Raw genomic sequence first — 18,890 nt, 5'->3', positions numbered from 1 at the left:
CGGTGGTGTGGGGTGGCTGGGTTCGATCAAGTCTGGTGTGAAGGAGGCGGCCGTTACAAGATCGGCGCTCTCCGTGGTTCGGTGGTGGCTTCGAGTCCTAGATCTGGGGAGGACTTACGTCGCAGCTGCTGATGGAGACGGAGCACTCCGACGGTGGCGTAGCTCAGCTTGCCAGAGTCGGGCTGGTGGGCTGGGTGCCCTGAGCACTTTTTCAGGGGGCTGGAATTGGGCCTGTTGTCTGGTATCATGGGCTGCATTAGGGCTTTTTGGCTCTAGGTCCTGGTCTTGGTGGGCCTGCTGGGCTTGTTTAATTTTAGAAGGGATGGAAGGTGATTTATCATCTTCCATTCCTAGCTTTTAGTTTCTTTAATAGGTCGCAAAGCTCACATCCTCTGAGGGTTCATTTTACTACTTGCTTCGGAGGATGCTGATCTTTGTTTGAAATAAGGGTGCGTTATTTTCCTCAAAAGGTGGGTGTACTCGGGGTGGCCTAGGGCTTGTTCTTGTCATAGAATAGGTGTTTAGGGTTCCCTAAGGAACGATTATTTCTGTCAACTTCATAGGGGTGTTTCGTTTTTGTACTGCTTGCTGAATATATATAATGAGCTGACCTCTTTTCATCAAAAAAAAAAAAAACTAGGATTTAAACGTTAGATCTGAATTTATTATTTTTTGTCTGTCTTTCCCTAATATTTAGATTGTAGATGTTAATTAATGGCTGCTAACGTGTAATTTTTTCTTACCTCTTAATTTAGACATAAGTATTTCCCAAATTCAATTTACTAATGCTATATTTTTGTGGATGAAATTAATCAATATTTGGAAATAAAAGTTAACGTCTATTTCTTGACACATAATTCAATATATTAATGCCATTTGGGAAGAAAAATTAAAGGAAAGAATTTAATTAAATGAAGAAAAATATTGATCAAAGAATATGTAGACATATCTCTTAAATTAATATATAATTTTTTTTTGAAAGGAAATTAATATACAATTAATAACTGATATTTTTTTTTTGTCACCTAATTAAATTCATTAATGTAATTGATTCACCCCCTAGCATCTAAAAGGAAATGTAAAAGGGTAAAATTGGTGTTGAAATAGTATGATGTGGCAAGATATATTATATGAAATTGAAAATAAATTTTTATTTACTTACATGGCATAGCACCTAGGATTTGAGGCCACAAATCTAAGGCCCCATATCATTGCCCATATAAGTAATCGAATTTATGTGCATTTGGAGTTTATTTATGTTTGTTTCATTTCCATTGTGTGTAAGTAAATGTGATATTAACGACAACTATATCTGCAACAACCCAATTATACACTACTTCATTTTGCTCAAAGAAATAAATATTTTACAATCCCACCGCCGATAATTAGTGATTACTACGATTGCTTGACGTACTGATTCTCGCTTCATTCATATCAATTGATTTGGTTATTTCCCAGCGAAGAGAATAACACATCTTAATGCAAGAAACTTTGACAAGAATAAGAGAAAAGGAAAGAAAGATGCAAGAAATGAATCAAAGATAGATATAGAGATAATGTGGGCATAATTATCGTGGGGAGCACATGGAAAATATAATGCAGAATAAAGCGTGCTTGCCACGGTATTCCTCCTATAAGCTGGTCATCCTCAAAACCCAGGTTCTCTGGGAACCCTTTTGGCTTTGGCCAGCTAATAATACACACAATTATATTGTTCTTATGATAAGAATGAATGTCGACTCTACCAGCTCATTAGACAACGCATTCGCACCAAAGGTCTCTATGGAAAAGAACATAAAGTCTTTCTCTTTCTATTATCTTAATGCATTAGAAATAAACATTAATTAGTAACTAGTTGTATAGTTTTTATGGTATCCTTATAATTGTATTATTTTTTTCATGATTGGACCATATGTATATGATCTTTTATTTAAAGTTCAGAATAGTTGTTACATATTATATGTAAATACAATCAACAGATTTACATTTTTAATTTATGAGTGAGACGTTGTCTTTTAATTCATATAAAATTTAACTTGATGATAACTTCTAATCAGAACCATATAACATGCAATGTAATTGGAGATGACAGATGATTAACCAGAAAGGAGGTAGAATATGTCAACCACATTATAGTATGTTTTCAGTTTAAGTTTTCTTGGGCATTTTGCAGAATACCTTCCTTCACAATAAGAGGTGCATTTTATGGAAGAATCATCAATTTCTGGGTGACGAGCCACTTGCTGCCCGAGCAGAGGAATAATTGGGTGAGTGACATGTGGACGAAATTTAGTTGGTTCTCATCATTAAAGTAAAAAGAAAAATAATAATAGTAACGAGAAAGAACAAAAGTAGTGATGAAAGGCACATTATCCTGCTATTAATTTATGTTTTTGTACACTAATGAAATAATCAAAATTATAAACGTATGTATGGAGCTGGCTCTTGTCTCACATGCCTTTGACTGTTTAAAGTAAATAAACATTAATACACATATAGATAATACAGTTTTTATCCTCTATATGAATGACAATAATTTCTCATATGAGCCTCTTTTATTTTAATAGATTCCCTATAATTATTCTTATTTTAGGAATAATGAGAAAAAAAAATCTCTAAATTTATAGTAATATCTAAAATTTTAAGGAAGAATTATGGAGATTTTAGAGATTGCTATAAAATAACGAATCTGTTGGAGTTGGAGGAAAAAAAAATTATGGAAAACTTTGACTTTGACTTTCCTAAAATACAAATATTATAGAGAAGCTGTTGGAGTTGTTTTTACTTCATGAGCCCATGAGATAATGGTTAGATCAAAATACTGTATGATCAGATTACATTAAGAATTATTCTATAGTAAACCCTAGTCAAGAGACAAGAACAAGATAAAATCAGCAAAAGATTTATTCTATAGTCTCGGTATACCACACGACATTGTGAAGTGATGATTCAAATCAGTAACATCTCAACATGTCACCGAAGCTTGCATGAATTTTTATACTGAGAAAAAAATTATACCAAAAAATGTCAATTAATAACAAACATTTCACGTAAAAAGTAATCATATTAACTTCGTCCACACTACATACAGTAATCCGAGACTATACAATAATTTTCCGAAAACAAGCATCGCTCTCTTTTTTTACGGTGATTTTTCATATTACCCAAAATCCCAAAGCAGTTCTATCAGTGAGAAACTGAGAACTAAAGTCTTAAAAAGACGTGCGCTTTCTCCGCAAGCTCCCAAATTCATGGTGTCTTCTGGTTAACGCCAGATAGTCCGCCGAGTGCCACCCTCAACCTCAAAATCCCAATAATTGCCCTCATTAATATTCCATATTCTCTCCCTCTCTTCTTCCCAAACATCGGATTACGAAAGGCCTTAACTAATTAACAGTGAAACCTCAACTAATCGTCCCTTAATTACCATCACTTCACCAGCAGCCCTTTTAGACTAGGACGCGTCTTCTTCTTCCTCCTCTATCTTCCTCTCTGGTTTTTTAACCAGAGGCCCCATAAGTCCATAAAACCGACCACCACCACCACTAGATCTGCAGCACACCCAAAACCCAGAGCCCTTTCCATTTTCGTCCCACCTAACCGCCACTTTCTATTTTTGGAAACCAAGTATGGATTCCGAGCAGCGCCGCAAGCGGAAGAGAATGGGGCGGTCCTACTCGGAGGCCAAGCACTACTTGTCGTCGCGGAGGTCTCTCTTTCTCTGCTTCTGCTTCTTCATCTTCCTTCTTCTCTTGTCCTCCGGCCGCTTCAGAACGGCGTCCTTTCGGCCAGTCATCACCGCCTCCTCCACCACTCTCTATCTCATCTCCTCCACTGCCCACAACTCGGTTCTTGACTCGGTTGCTCACCGGAACGACTCGCCGCCGGCGAAGGTCCAAGATCGGGTCTTGTTTCCCGATCACGTGCTGCTCATCGCGGCCAACCGGTTTCAGCCGCAGGATGAGTTGGACTGCGTTTACCGGAGATTTAACGGCTCCGATGAGGTCGCTTTCGCCGTTAAGCCGGTGCTGTCGACGGAGGCTTACGATGAGGTCCGGTCAATCGTGCGGTGTCCGCTGCCGTTCGGGAACTACTCGTCGGCCGTCGATTTGAGGAGGCGCGGCGGCAAACATGATTGGACGGCGAGGATTAACTCGACGGCTGCGGCGGCTTCTCCTTGGGATAAGGTGGTTTACGAGGCGGTTATTGATGACGACACGGCGGTTGTGTTCGTTAAGGGGTTGAATCTTAGACCGCACAGAAAGTCCGACCCGACCCGACTCACCTGCCATTTCGAGATGGGCGAAGGGTTTGCGTTCACTACCGAAGCCGTTACGGCAGCTCAGGAAGTTGTGAGGTGTTTGTTGCCAGAGAGCATTAGCAACGACCCGGATAAGGCTTCGGGTATTCGGGTCACAATTGGGTACAACGCTGGGCGTCCGAGAGCTCCAGTCCATGTGACTCTTCCTTCTGTGGCCACAATCCACAATTCAAAGCCCAATTTGGATGAGGCCACCAAGAAGAAGAAGCATGAGCTTTGTGCTTGCACTATGTTGTGGAACCAAGCCCCCGCGCTCAGTGAGTGGATCATGTACCATGCTTGGCTTGGAGTCGAGCGGTGGTTCATTTACGACAACAATAGTGATGATGGGATTGAAGATGTGGTTTTGGACCTCGATTCGCAGGGCTACAATGTCAGTAGGCAGTCCTGGCCATGGATCAAGACTCAGGAAGCAGGGTTTTCGCATTGTGCTTTGAAAGCGAGAGAGGAATGTACTTGGGTTGGTTTCTTTGATGTGGATGAGTTCTTCTACTTCCCTAGGGAGTTCAGGAGACGTAGAAGAGATGGCATTCTTGGCGAAAACTCGCTCGGGAAGCTGGTTTCAAATTTTTCAAACTCTCCGACGATTGCAGAGCTGAGAACTGATTGCCATAGTTTTGGTCCGTCCGGGTTGAGATCACATCCATCACGGGGAGTGACCACAGGGTACACTTGCCGGTTGCAAAGCCCCGAAAGGCACAAGTCAATTGTCCGAACAGATTTGCTTGATGTTACATTGCTCAATGTGGTGCACCATTTCAGGCTGAGAGAGGGTTTTAGGCACCTGAACGTGCCGGAAGGCATTGCGGTGATAAACCACTACAAGTACCAGGTTTGGGAGACCTTCAGGGCCAAGTTTTACAGAAGGGTTGCTACATATGTTGTGGATTGGCAGGAAGATCAAAACCAGGGGTCGAAGGATAGAGCACCTGGGTTAGGAACAGAGGCCATTGAACCGCCGAATTGGAGGTTAAGATTCTGTGAGGTTTGGGACACTGGCCTTAAAGACTTTGTTTTGGCTTACTTTGCTGATCATTCGACTGGGTCACTGCCATGGGAGAGGGCTCAACATCAGTAACAAATGCAAAGAAGACTGGGTGCTTTCGCCCTTGTATAACAACAGAGTAAACACACCAGCAGCTATTCTTTTTCTTCGTTTTTTTTGCCCTTTGGTATCTGATTATTTTTTCTTTCATACACATGTATGGAGATTAATTACAGGATTCTTATACTGTAAATTTGTGACAAAATGAAATGAATTTTAATTTTTTCTTGTAACCATGCTTGTAGTGTAGGATAAATTAAGAGTGAGTTATAGATTCTCTTCTCTATTTCTTTCTGTCCCTTTGTGTTCTTCATTGTAGCTAACATTTAAGTCTGTATACTGAGAACCAAATTTGGATGAACGTAAGCTAAATATAAGGATTAGAGCAAAACTTAGATTACAAAGCAAAGTACATGTAAGAATATAGGGTTTTGAAGCCAGCATAATCCAGGCATCAAGTATTCAGATATACAGAGAAACCCTGCTTACAGTGCTAATAAAGTCGTTTCTTCCGTTTCAAGTATTTTTATCATGCAAAAATGAAGCTAGGTTGGCTAAACCATAAGCAAGTACAGCTGCGGTAATGGAACATTCTTACTTGAGAAACTGACGAAATATGCGTGCATTCACAATAATACTTGATTAATATGAGAATAAAAATATCTGAAGACTAATGTTTCTCTTCTGTGGAGCCATCTGTGATGAATTGAATCCTATAAATGTGCATGACCAATGATATCGAACTGACGGATGGCTGACAATACATGAAACAGATTAATACATACAGATACAGTGTATACAGCAACCACCTTATGGCTCAGGAGTTGCAGTAGAATTGCCTGGCACCAGAATATGAACTTGTCGCCATTCTTCATTCTCTATTACCAAAAACGTCTTGAACTCTTGATCCAGAAACCTAAGAATGACAATTTTGAAAAATAAATTAATAAAGATACACACCATAAGACTCTGTGTGAGCAAGAGAGATAAAGAGAGAGCTCTCTCAACTCAAAACTAAACTAAAACTTTGAAACTTATGAGCATAACTACTACTACAATAAGTACGAGTGCCACTGAAACCAGAAGACACAGTTGGCATAAGTACTTGGTGCTGAAATTATGGAGTTAGATTCATTAACAAACAAAATATCAAAACTTACCAGGCTTACGGGTACAATTGTTGCAATGCAATGATAATATATATAGACTTCAGTCTAATTACTTCAAAACTGGGTCTTGCGACAACGGGAGGTTATCTACACATCGTGCTAGTGTAGCATCCAGCTTCTCTCCAATTAATGAAATCCATGCCTGTAACCATTTCAATGGTTACTGCAACAATTATAGCAAAACGAGATAGAATGAAGCAAATAGATAATATCGGTGCCTAATTGAATGTCAACAAGTTTGATCAAGTGGCAGCAGTGCAGTATTCACCACTCTGAGGGACATAGGTTTACTACTATACACTATCAAAAAGCCTGAAAGAGGCAACTGCAAGTCATTGCATAAAACGGGCAGAGAAATGAAGTGAAATATGAAAAATTTCCAGAATAGATGAGATAATAGAGCCCTAGGTGAATACATGCAACTACTAAGAAATATGTGAAGTGGGTCATCGGTTGATGAGGACTAAAAATCAAACTGGTAACCTAGGATTTCCTACTTTCCAGCCAAGTAGTCACCAACTTAGAGGACAGAAAAAAGTGAGAGATACACTGTTTTCTATATCAGAAAACAGTGAATCAAAACTCAAGAGATACACGAGGGTTAAAAATGAGATGTAACACTCCAAACATGAGGGATAGGAAGTAAGTAGATGAAGTCACATGTGACTTCCACTCGAATGTATAGAAACTATACATGACATTTATGAGTTGAGTTCACAATGTAAAGTAAAAAAGACACACCTGATCAGAGGCTGTGAATCCTCTAATTGTGTCACCACCAATTATTGCAATTCCTTTGTCTCCAAGTGGCTGCAATATTACTGCCTGCAAAGTTTGAAATCATGCTAGAAATCCTAAATTGCAGATTTAAAACAGGGATTATCAAAATGCAGAGTTGAAGATAACGAGAAAGATGTGCACATCAAGCTCTTGTTTTTCTTAGGGAACCTGAACATCAAGCTACTATGTAGGTGTGCATAATGAATGAATCAACCGGATGAAACAAACATAACACATTTGCTTGACAGATAGATAGTTGAAAAATCGAAGAAGAGAGTAAACCTGTGTGTTTGAAGGTAGAAATGGCAGCTCAGACTTACCAGGATAGAGAGCTAGGTTGGCCAAATAGCTCTCTGAAAAAAACAGGTGGTTTTAGACTATCAAATATTTGGTGGAAGACCTGTTTAAACTGTGACTGCTAAAAACTAGAACACTTCAACAGATAACATGCAGCCATGGGAAGTTACTTACGAACTCCTGATTTCATAACACCTCGATAGAGGGATCCTTGAATCAGTTTATCAGCATCCACAGCCACAGCTTCGCCATCACCATTGGAAGACGCAGCTGCAAAACCAATCTGAAGTATATTTCTGCCACCATAAACTATAACAAGAGACCTGCAACATGTCGCATTTGACAGAGATTCCCATGCCCTGAGAACAAGCAATGAAAAGCACATTTAAGCAGCAGCCAACTCAAACTAAACAAAGTAATAATAATTTAAGTAAAAATGTGGGTTCACTACAAAGAGGGCACACATAGTTTAGTGATTCCAATTATGTGTCAATGCATTTACCACAATAACTCGGAAACTAGAGTTGTGGGGAGATCAGAATGCATCCTCCGGCATTCGACCCCTTTGGGATTCACCTGAAATTAAATAGTAAAATACATAAGCTACAGGTCCATCACAACAAAGAACAGACATAAAATCGAAATTCCACGAGCTCGAGTCACCTTTGATATAGATTTTGGTCTGATTGACAGCCATACCAGACCTGCTAGTATGTTGGTCACAGCCAATCCCAATGTCAACAAATCAGCTCTAGACTGTGAACTACAAATTTTACATAAATATTAAGCTCACTTGCTAATTTTCTATATGCTCAAAAAATCACAGTGAAACAGGCAAAAGATAATTGCGTCACTAGTTACCTGCTGGCGTCAGCAACGAGAGCGATGTCGGAAACGGTGCGGTTGAAGAGAACGGCCAAGAGGGAGACGCCGCCGGCGTAAATCGGCAAGCTCCGAGCGGCGTCGTCGTTGTTAGAGACCCAATCGGCGACCAAATTCGTCTTCGGCTTCGGGCCTCTGTAATCACTACCGGAATTCTGAGCCCTAATATTGAAGCGCGGGAAAGTGGGGCCAAAACGACGTCGGAGCGGGCGTTTTGGGCTCCGTTGAATTGGAGTGGGACTGAGGAGAAGGGTTCTCGTTCCCGCTTCCATTGAAAATCATACGAGTAAAATGAAAAAAAGGTTGTTGATATTTGATAATAGGGACACGTGGCTGCCAGTAACTTAGTCCATATAATGATAGATATTTACAGACTTGCCACTCTCTTCACCTCTTCTCGTGTGGGTTGGCCGGTTGGGCTTGTGGCTGGCTTTTTTGCTAACAAAGATGAGTTTTGATCCAGCATAATCGTAACTTAATTTTCAACCCTCCTTATCACTTCGGCTAACTCAAACAGCCCAAATTTACAAGAATTTTATCGTTATGTAAATCTTGTATAAGTCATCATCTCGTACATGTTATGCATTTCATTTTGTTCCGTAGAATATCCGTTTAGGTTGTTAGTTTTGATTTTCATAAATCACTATTTCATAATTCTGATTATAAAACAAAACATTAGATAAATGATTCCTTGTTGAACAAAGAAAACCCTGAAATCTTAGTCTTTATACCATCTAACCCCTAAATTACTAAAATGGAGCGTCGATCTCACATATGCATTCTCCGTGCTCAAGGTTGACGATGAAGACAATGATTGGGTGCGAGGGGAGTCTTATGCTTCCAATCACACAAAGGACACCAAAAATTCTTTAGGCAATAGGAAGAATAAGAAAGTGAACCAGTTTTATAACATCTTGCCGGTAAATGAGAAACAACAGTGTCAGCAAACCTTAGTGAAGCCTCCGGAAGACGAAAAGTACCAGTTGCTACTTGTATGGACTGACTTGGAGATGACCGGTTTGGAATTTTGGATGTTGAAGTTGATCGTTTTGAGAATATATACATCCCACATGGGAAAAATGGGACATTGTCTATGAGTTTATAAGGGTTTGAGCCACTTCATCCATGACCAATTGGTTTTGGATGTGAACCCCATATTATTTTATCATGGTATCAGAGTAGGTTACCTACGTGTGCATGCCTAACCGTCACACGGGCTCCACGACACCCAAATTGTCCACGTGTATGGCTTGAAAATTCGCAACACTTGCAGGGGGCAGGTTGAGAATATATACACCCCATATGGAAAAAATGGGACTTTGCCTATGAGTTTATAAGGGTTTGGGCCACTTCATCTATATCCAATTGATTTTGGATGTGAACCCAGATTACTTTATCAGATCGAATTCTAAAGATTGCTCTTGTATAATTACTAATGGAAAACTCACCCAATCCCTAGAGATAGGGCCCTGATCTGGCTATGGGAGAATGGTGTCAAAGTCATAATGCAGCTAATGGGTTGATAACAGAACTACAGAAGTGCTATAAAGTAAAATTAGTGAAGGAGAAGTAGAAAAGTAGGTCATAGAATTTTTAAAGAGATACATTTATATTGGAACAGAATATATATCGACCTCAATTACCAAGAAATTCAGTTTATATGGATTTTTTATTTTTTTAAAGGAATACATGACAAATTTGATTGGCTAGTGTTTTCAAGTAGTTGATGACTTGATGTTAGCAGTGTGCGAGCTGTATGCACCGGCTGGTATCCCCTGATAAGAAAGCGTCTCCTACAGAATGTACACGTAGATCCATGGATGGTATCGGAGAAAGTATCAAGCAACTAAAATACAATATTTTCAAAGAAGAAGAAAATGATACGTACACTGATTAAAAAGAGGTCTGATTTTGAAACAACGTATTGACGTACAGCTTCAATCTATTCAATTAGTTCAGGCTTTGTGTAATTGTCATGTACGTACTATCATGTTATTGGCTTGTTAATGATAAGAATTTTTTTTCTTTTATTCCCATCCCACTTATCCAATTATAACAATAATATATGAACATGCATGTGATCTCCGTAATGTTGTAGAGGTGATACTTAAAAGCTAGCTAATTTGGCTTACAATTATAAACAAAGTCTTTTTATTTTAATTTCTAGGTTGTTTTCTACCAATCCTCAAGAATCAAAACATATAGATGTAGCCTATGAGTGAAGATAACAAACACCAACCAGCAACTAATTACCCGGACGTATATTGCTCACCCTAGCAAGAGGATACAGCAGTGCCATTTTGTGCGGTGGCTTGTTTTACTTTCAGTACTTGGGATTTGATTGAGAAATTAAAGAAACCAATTATAGAATTTAATAAAAGATCCTCAGTTATTGAACTATTACTTTACTGTGCGGGGACAGCTTATGCTGAAATTTCAGTCTATTAGAACTCAGCGAGGTACAGTCTAAGGAGGTATGAAACATTGAAACATAAACAGTTGGTGAAAAGATTAGTATTTTGATATAGAGGGAAAAGTTAAGGGGATAACAACTTTTATTCTCAAAAAAAAAAAAAAAAAAAAAAAAGGAGGAGGATAACAACTTTTGAACTCCATTCTGTTCATAAGAATGATCGAGGTACCAAACTTTCTTTGAATCATAAGCATTGCATATATGGCTAGCTCGTTATAATTAGATTATTTAGGCAGGACTCAATTAACAAATTAAAGCATATATTGAATGTTCAATTGCCCTCTCCCTATTATGGTCGAGTAAGTAAGCTGTTCGCATTCATATAAACCTTACATTTACATATATGTAGGAAAAAGACTACTTTTCTTTGCTTTGGTTCAATTCTGCAGGTGAGAGTGCTCAACAACAACCTATTAAAACCATTCTTCGTCTCTCATTTTTGACTATTGGCCACAATAGAACAAAGGTACTAAAGCAAACAAATTATATATTACACCTAGTCGAAAAAAAAAAACAAATTATATATTACAAGTTACACAATTAAACAGATCGAATATTCAGATATTTTTTCTTCCCACTTGAAGTTTCCAAGGGTCCAGCCAGACCAAATAACAATGCGCACCTGGTGCTTCTTTATCATTCCACCCCCAAAAGGAACCAGACAAATTAAAATTAAACAAGCAAGAAATTCCCCACCTCGCACAGAAGAGAAGGACATCCCATCTTGTCCTAATTAACTAATACGAGGCTACGAGCTGTACAAGAAAATAGGAAGAAAGGAATTAATCACCTAATCACCTACATAAAACCTAACCCCACCATTAATATCTCTCTAATTAATCGGAACATTATCATATTGCTCTAATTCGGGACCCATTAATTAATTTCAACTTTGCATAATTACCATGCTTGCTTCTTCTTCTTCTAGCCGACCGTATAATACACGAACTGAAAACGTGTGATGACGTCATCGCATACATCAAGGCATCAAGCAACACTGATGATGCTATCAGTGCCACTAGACATGGCCTGAAAAGCAGACGAGTGACTCGAAGCCGTCGGAGACTGTTCTTCCGACGACGTCGTGTTGGAGAGCTTTAGTGACAAAGGCAATGGCTCTGGTGCTACTCTGCTAGGTGAATACTTGTGATTCAAGTTGAGCTCAGCCATTTTTGCTGACGGAGGAACCGGATGGACCGGAATCGGACGGACGAGCTTTCTCGTCGTTGGTGGGACTTTTGCCATCTGCTGCACGTCATTGGATGGATTTGGTGCTCCTCCTAATAATGCTAGACTCTCGGCTGACGATGAGCTCTCGCCGGTGACAGGTAGGACCACCGGAGACAGTGCCATAGGAAAGGTTGAGATTGGAAACCCGCCGATAAGATTGCCACTTAAACTGGTCGACTGCGGTGGAGGATATGGCAGTACCGGTAGTGATAGTTGTGCACTATTTTCATGGTGCAGGGCTAGATCTTCTTCCATTAATGAATTCATGGACTGCAGATTATAATACAAACAACGTAATTAATTATTTATTATAACTAGGTTAAATAATAAGGTTGATTAATCAAGACTAATAAAAGACTTACCGGAGTATCGGTGGTGATATCAAAGAGACTAGATCTACGGCGTCTACGGTTATGGTTGTTCCGCCTGAGAAAGTACTTCTGAGCATGACTCGCCACCTGAGTCGGCGTCCGAGTCTTCACGAAGTTTCTAGAAATCCCTCTCCAATCTCCTTTTCCTACCTTCTGCAAACCCAACAAGAACAGCCTGTGCTCCTCCTCCGTCCACGCAACACCTTCAAATCAAATCTTACAATAAAACTCAATATCTATCTTCTTCTTTTTTGTATATATAAGTCTGAGGATTAGACGATATTAGCTTCATAGCAGCAAAACTTAAAAATACCTCTCTTGCGCTCGCGGCGGTTGCCAGAAGCGTGAACGACGTCGTCGGAGGCATAGCCGGCGTCGGGGTTGGAGTCATGAAGAGGCAGCTGGTCGTACTGGGAGAGATTGTTCATACTAGCACTCTTCCTGAAGGCATTTCCCTGCTCGGTGACCAGTCTCACGCCGAAGAGCATGATGCCGTTTTCTGCGGGGGCGGCGCCACCGCCGGTGGCCTCCGTGCATGTGCGAGAGTTGTGGCCGTTGTTCCCGCACTGAGAGCACGTGCGAGACATCTTCGCTTGGACGAAGACGTCGTACGAGTACTTGTTGTTGGTGTTGGTCTGAGACAATTTAGTAAGGCATGCAAGGAAAGAGAGAGGAGAAGTGAGATTAATAGTTAGGTAGGAGGAGAGAAATTGGGTTGTCTGATGAAAGAGAAAAATGAGGGCTGGTAGGGTTCATATATAGTAACAGCTGTGAGGCTGTAGTACTACTAGATCGACAAGTAAATTAATTTAGCCCAATTAGGTTTTCTTTGTGTTTATGCTATCTGTACGAACATGGACCATGAGAAAATGTTAAGATGCTTCGCAAGTGGATCGTATTAATATCTAGTATGTACTTGCAATCGTGAATCACAGCTGTTGATTTAGTTTGGGATAGCAATCAGAGCCGTTGAATATGGGTACATGCTATCGATATAACCAAGCCTGTCTGTCATTGTAATATCCCATACGTTATTGATCGTTAATTTGGTGCGCGGATCAAATGGATTGGTCAGTACGTAGGGTTTGTTTAGCTGAATTATCAAAGTCTTTCAAGATTCTGAAACTGCTCTTTTAATTCAAACACAGAAGATGATCGAAAAGAAATCACAGTCAACATGTAACTCACAAAGTTTTTCTAATTATCTCTCCGTACGCTATAAATGTGCCAAACAAACCTAAATTGTATATTATGGCATCTTGTTTGCCTATTTCAAGCGCATAAATTCGGTATAATAATCCAATTAAGATGTATAGTAATGGTCACGATGAAGCTTAGGCATTGTGCACTATGATTCTAAGAAATTATGAGCTCTAAGAAAACAATGGCATATTAAAGATGCTGTCCTAATTTGTAGTATAATATAAACACATAGATGTGACCTTGTTGTTTTACTTTTGTTGGTCATTCACGCATCTATTATAAAAAGTCTAAAACCGATAAACTATGCCTATGCTAAAAGACGCTTAATTATTATTGTTTAGGGGTGTCTGTCTGCTTGTTAATCAAAATCTATCGTCGAAACTTTTGCTGGGTTAATATAATAGATAAGAAAAGAAACAGAAAAAATAATATAAATGGAAAAAAAAGAGACGGTGGAGAATCAAAGGGTTTTGTGCACCGTCAACTAGGCATATTCGGTGGCTCCTTGAGAAAAAATATATCGTTGTCCACTTGTCCGTCTCAATGCTTCACGTTAATTAAATCAAAATTGGATCGCTCTTGGTGGACGTACTTACATACGTGGTTGTGAACGATAAGCAAAGGCTAATGGACCCTACACATCACCAACACAGAGCTTCATCCTCTCTTTTCTTTAACCTCAGCCACTGTATGTGGTTCTCACTCTGGCTTTGGGCGACTCTGGACCCTCCGGTCTGGTGGTGGTGCGATGCCTTTTTTCGCTTTCCTTGTCTTTTTTACACGAGCTAAGAAAGTTCGACCACCACGAACTAACGCTCGAAAGACCCAATCATATGTTGCCACGTCGAGAACGGTATAAAAAAACGTGGGGAGGCTGTGGCTGTGGGAGGCTATTGGGGCTGTGTTGTAAAGGCCACGGAGGTCATGTCAGTTTATTGGTGTTCTTGCTCTCTAAGGAAGCACGTATTCATCTTTTTTTTTTTTTTTGATGACAACGTGTTCATCACTTGTTACGCTGCTTTCGAAGCCTTTGTCTCCATTATAAATATCGTTTCTTTATCTTATCATCGTCGATCTGCAATAGAAATTCTGAAATTACAATGCATTGAATTGAATTTTCAATAATTTTCTGGCCGCATGTTGTTTTCTCGTGCTATTATTTTCTCGAGTAAATGTTCATATTCACAAGCAGGGACCGATGAGAAGTTGTAGTAGTAGTACTAGTAATAAGTACTAACCGGTGGCGGCTTTAGGGTTTAGGGTGGCGGCTAGTTTCATTCGTCAATGCCCAGTTTCTCCAACTGTTACTTAGTTTTAGTACTATCCTACTTAACCAGATGACTAAAAAATTGAAATATTGTCGAAATTTCAGGTTTATTTCATTTGTTCAAGATCTCCATATTTAATTAACACTAGTATTTTTCCACACATGCAGAGCATGTGCAAGTTATTAAATTTTTTTTTTCAGAAAATAAAAAAGAAAAAAGTTGGTTATTGCAGAGAAAAGAAAATGGGAGAGAGAAAAGTGGATTGTGGATATTTTTTTTCAAATTTTTTTAATAAAAATATATTTTGTAAATGTCTTAATTATCCTTGTGATTTAATTAATTTTCAAAGTTTATTAATCTTCTAGGGTTAATTCTGTCAAAATTTTAGATTTTGGCTAACAAAACCTCTTCTCTTAATAATAGTATAGATACCAACAATATATCATGCGAAATACCAAAACTTTGGTCATTGTCCGAATGTGTCCTTTGTCTCTGTTCAGTTTTTTAAATTGAGAAATCACATTAACTTATCGACACGACGACACTTCATATCAAAACCCGCCTAAAGTTTTAAATAGTAAAGTACTAAATTTAGGAACATCATTCATGTTTCCGTATGTACCAGTTATTGAGACTTTGAATTGATAACACTGTATTTTTTTTTTAATGAAATTCTGCATATTAATTTGAGTAGACTTGTCTCTAAGACAAAACAAATAATTCTCCTACCGTCCAATCCTTACTTCACATAAGCAAATCCCCTTTCACGTGGCACAGTGCAAACATTGTTCCCACGTATATCACATGATGTGATAAAATTATACAGGGTATAGCATGCATTAGGAGATTTAAGAGACACGGGTTAAACAATAAGCAGGAAACAGGCAGCTATAATCTCTCCATCACTCTCGTATTTGACCCTTTGTTCTAAAAAACAGCAAATAATTCAGTCATTTCACTCCGAGATCTATTGATGACTTGGGGTTGGGAAAATTCTTTCGAGTACGTGGAGGCTTAAGATCGAAGACAAATACTTAGGTGGGGGTTTTCTCACCACGTGGCCTTACGGCCATCCAATCAGAAGCAAATAAATTTTCCATCTTTTATGAAACTGCCTCTGCTCCCTAAAGTGCAATACCCAAAACATCCCCTGCTGGGCAGTAATTGGTCCTCCCCACCACGTGTCCCGTGCGGGTGCCCTACGCAAGATCGAAATGAACCACTCGGATCATTGTATATAGTACCTCAAAATGAATTTCTGTATTTGCTCGATTAGATCTGAAGAACTGAAAGTTGAAACAGCCACCATAGAAGATGGAATTGATCGATGTAGCTAGCATCTAGGGTAAGCAATAGCTGCACTACATATAGTCGGTATGATTGAGCTAGGATCACACAAGTCAAAAAGATGAGGTGCATCTGATATCCACGATAGGATAAGTTGCTGACTTTAATGGCCATTGAAATTCCAATCAGTATTGATTGGTGTTTGTTATCTTCTCCGATAGGGCACATATAAAGATACGTCCAGTCTTTGATTCTTGAGGATTGGTTGACAACATATAAGTTAAAAGCCTTAAAGCCCTAGAAAATGAATTATGACGAATTCTTTTGTCTTTTTCTGATGACCCCAGATTCAGACGGCCGACCTCAGTCGACCAAAACTTAATTTGAAAACTATTGTTGATTATGACTGGAGTTCATACTCCAAACCCCAACTATCATCGATTATTCAACAAGTCAATAACGCAAGAGGGTATGTCCAACAAGGCGCAGAAGTACTATCATCCTACTTTTGTAAAGTTCGTAAGACTATCAATTCTTAACGTTTCTACTATATTTAAAAAAAAAACAATTATTAGTTTATTACTAGTTAAATTCTAATTTCCTATTATTAACAGGAAATGTATGTTGAAGTAATCTTCGTGACTCATGAGTACAATTCTCACTATGTATTGTTATCGTGCACGCATAGTAACTTTAAGAAGTTTTCAAATTTTTTGTGATTGCGGGAAATTATAGTTTGATTGATGCTCGATTATTTTTCCCACTCATAATAAATTAATAATGGAGGCACTTTTTTGTTTCAAAGAGTCTCACCAAAATTTGAAGTGCTCGTAACATCCATACATAACATAATAATCAAATAAGTCAATAAAATATAAATAGAAAAAAGCATAAAATTGAAAAAGTAATCAAACGACCGCTATCCTATATCCTAAACAAAAGAATAACCACTATTGTTTTTAATCGACTCATTTATTATGAACCTCACTATATCACCTCCGAAAAATACGGGCATGTTGCTACTTGCTAGTATATATTATAATTTGTAACTAGATAATATAATAAAGTATCCCGTCACTAGAATTTATACTAATGCAATGAAAATGAAAATGTACAATGAATGGCGATCCGAGATAGACCTATATTCCGACGTGGGGTTGGATTTTCCTTTCGGTTCTGGGGTTAACATCTTTCAACCCAAATCCAAATAAATAATGGTCCAGATGAATAAAGCCCATTTGCAACCTAGGATTATGAGTTATGACAAAAGAGTAACCCACGGAAATAATGACATTAACGCACAAATGCCCCTAGATAGAATCTGATCCCAATTAAACGTTATATTACTTCACAAAATACATGTATTATTAGTTATGCATATGATAAATCGAAATAGTTAATTGGGAGTGACTAGGTATAGGTGGAAGGAGCATATATAAAGCTAGTACCTCAAGTACTATTCACATCGTTGATGATTTGCCTCCTCCTTCGAATAAAATCTTCAGCTCGACCATCAACATCGTCCGGTGGTACTTGATGATCCCGCTTCACATGTACAGACGGAGTAGTGACAGTATAAAAACCATGAGGGATGTTTAATGTGACTTTTGCTTGGTTTGATTGATGATGATAGTTTCGAGCAACAGCAGCTGGTTCCTCTGGCCTTTCCTGGCTTATTCTCGGACGCTGAGGAGGTTCAATGTCCAGTAAAACCTCGGTGGAAGCAGCAGTACTAGTACCACTGACGACGTTGGTGGTTTCAGGCCTGGAATGAGCTGCTGCTGGCTGCACTGATCTGATTGTTGTTGTTGCCGACGTCGTCGTGGTTCCCCAACTCATTTTACCAGGAGAAACAGATGAAAGCTTAATGATGTTCGACACCAAAACCATTGATTTCTCACAAAGAGATTTCCTTTTGCGTAGTCCGCTCTTGTGTCTCATAGCTTGCTAGTTAGCTTCAATCCTAAGCTAGCTAGCTTGTGATTTTACTACTTCCTATCTGGCTAGCAAGCTTGCTACTTTAAATAAAGGACATAAATTAGAGGGGCTTGGTGTCAAGATTGCAAAAGATGCTCTATCCAAAAAAATATTCCAAAAGCTGCAGAACAAAATTGATTTTGAATGGTTTATGACAATCAATCTTGCATCTAAAAAGAAGCTGTAATTGAAAAAAGGGAAAGATGATGCTAAGTCAAGCTGTTATGTCTACGGGATTCCAGAAACTAGCTGATTAATTGGCTTAATATAGACTTGCTGACTCTTGTTAGTATTCCCAATTCTTTGATTACTACCCCTAGTTATCATTATATGCGGTTTGGAATTAAGCAAAATTTGCTCAAGACATTAACCAGCTCCTTTTTCTTTTTTTGGTGTTGTGAGGATCTAAAATTCCTTCAGTGGTAGAGTTGCTGTCTTGTAATGAGAAGCTAGGAAGAGGAACCGTACTGAACTATCAATAATTTACAATTTCGTAATGAATATCTATGAGAAAGAGGAAACAAAAGGATCATATTCTAACCTTGTGAGTACGTCTCGTTTGAGCTGTCTCAGTCTACAAATTGACC

The 18,890-nt window shown here is 38.8% G+C and overlaps 3 protein-coding genes across 4 annotated transcripts; 1 reads left to right on the top strand and 2 right to left on the bottom strand.

Annotated features, from left to right (window-relative positions):
- The first annotated feature begins 3,238 nt into the window (after positions 1-3,238).
- LOC133708716 (glycosyltransferase family 92 protein RCOM_0530710) lies at positions 3,239-5,660 on the top strand. The gene has a single exon (XM_062134222.1). The coding sequence runs from the start codon at positions 3,630-3,632 to the stop codon at positions 5,397-5,399; it is 1,770 nt and encodes a 589-aa protein (XP_061990206.1). The 5' UTR covers positions 3,239-3,629; the 3' UTR covers positions 5,400-5,660.
- Positions 5,661-5,964: 304 nt separating this feature from the next.
- LOC133708717 (protein COFACTOR ASSEMBLY OF COMPLEX C SUBUNIT B CCB4, chloroplastic) lies at positions 5,965-8,790 on the bottom strand. 2 transcript variants are annotated; one of them, XM_062134223.1, is made up of 8 exons: positions 8,474-8,790; positions 8,276-8,375; positions 8,115-8,188; positions 7,787-7,971; positions 7,598-7,668; positions 7,277-7,360; positions 6,527-6,677; positions 5,965-6,282 (listed from the first exon to the last, which is right to left on the bottom strand). In XM_062134223.1, the coding sequence occupies exons 1-7, from the start codon at positions 8,764-8,766 to the stop codon at positions 6,585-6,587; spliced, it is 900 nt and encodes a 299-aa protein (XP_061990207.1). In that variant the 5' UTR covers positions 8,767-8,790; the 3' UTR covers positions 5,965-6,282; positions 6,527-6,584. The 2 variants fall into 2 exon arrangements, with proteins under 2 accessions (XP_061990207.1, XP_061990209.1); XM_062134225.1 differs by lacking the exon at positions 5,965-6,282 and having other exon boundaries at positions 6,540-6,677; positions 7,636-7,668.
- A 2,647-nt stretch (positions 8,791-11,437) lies between these two features.
- LOC133710119 (transcription factor MYB1R1) lies at positions 11,438-13,335 on the bottom strand. Its single transcript, XM_062136114.1, has 3 exons — positions 12,882-13,335; positions 12,560-12,771; positions 11,438-12,467 (listed from the first exon to the last, which is right to left on the bottom strand). The coding sequence occupies exons 1-3, from the start codon at positions 13,153-13,155 to the stop codon at positions 11,955-11,957; spliced, it is 999 nt and encodes a 332-aa protein (XP_061992098.1). The 5' UTR covers positions 13,156-13,335; the 3' UTR covers positions 11,438-11,954.
- Between the last annotated feature and the right edge of the window lie 5,555 nt (positions 13,336-18,890).

This window comes from Rosa rugosa, chromosome 5, assembly GCF_958449725.1.
Source record: "Rosa rugosa chromosome 5, drRosRugo1.1, whole genome shotgun sequence".
In the NCBI taxonomy this organism is placed as follows: Eukaryota; Viridiplantae; Streptophyta; class Magnoliopsida; order Rosales; family Rosaceae; genus Rosa; species Rosa rugosa.
The sequence above is the reverse complement of the archived record's forward strand: the minus strand, read 5'-3'. Positions and strand labels throughout refer to the sequence as shown.

Excerpts from the sequence above, each read along its gene's own strand:
- LOC133710119 (XM_062136114.1), bottom strand. The coding sequence starts at position 13,155 with ATGTCTCGCACGTGCTCTCAGTGCGGGAACAACGGCCACAACTCTCGC. Across the intron at positions 12,772-12,881 it reads CCGCCGCGAGCGCAAGAGAG|GTGTTGCGTGGACGGAGGAG; the intron begins GTATTTTTAAGT and ends TTTGATTTGAAG. Across the intron at positions 12,468-12,559 it reads ATATCACCACCGATACTCCG|TCCATGAATTCATTAATGGA; the intron begins GTAAGTCTTTTA and ends TATAATCTGCAG.
- LOC133708717 (XM_062134223.1), bottom strand. The coding sequence starts at position 8,766 with ATGGAAGCGGGAACGAGAACCCTTCTCCTCAGTCCCACTCCAATTCAA. Across the intron at positions 8,189-8,275 it reads GACCAAAATCTATATCAAAG|GTGAATCCCAAAGGGGTCGA; the intron begins GTGACTCGAGCT and ends ATTTAATTTCAG. Across the intron at positions 6,678-7,276 it reads GATTCACAGCCTCTGATCAG|GCATGGATTTCATTAATTGG; the intron begins GTGTGTCTTTTT and ends AAATGGTTACAG.
- LOC133708716 (XM_062134222.1), top strand. The coding sequence starts at position 3,630 with ATGGATTCCGAGCAGCGCCGCAAGCGGAAGAGAATGGGGCGGTCCTAC.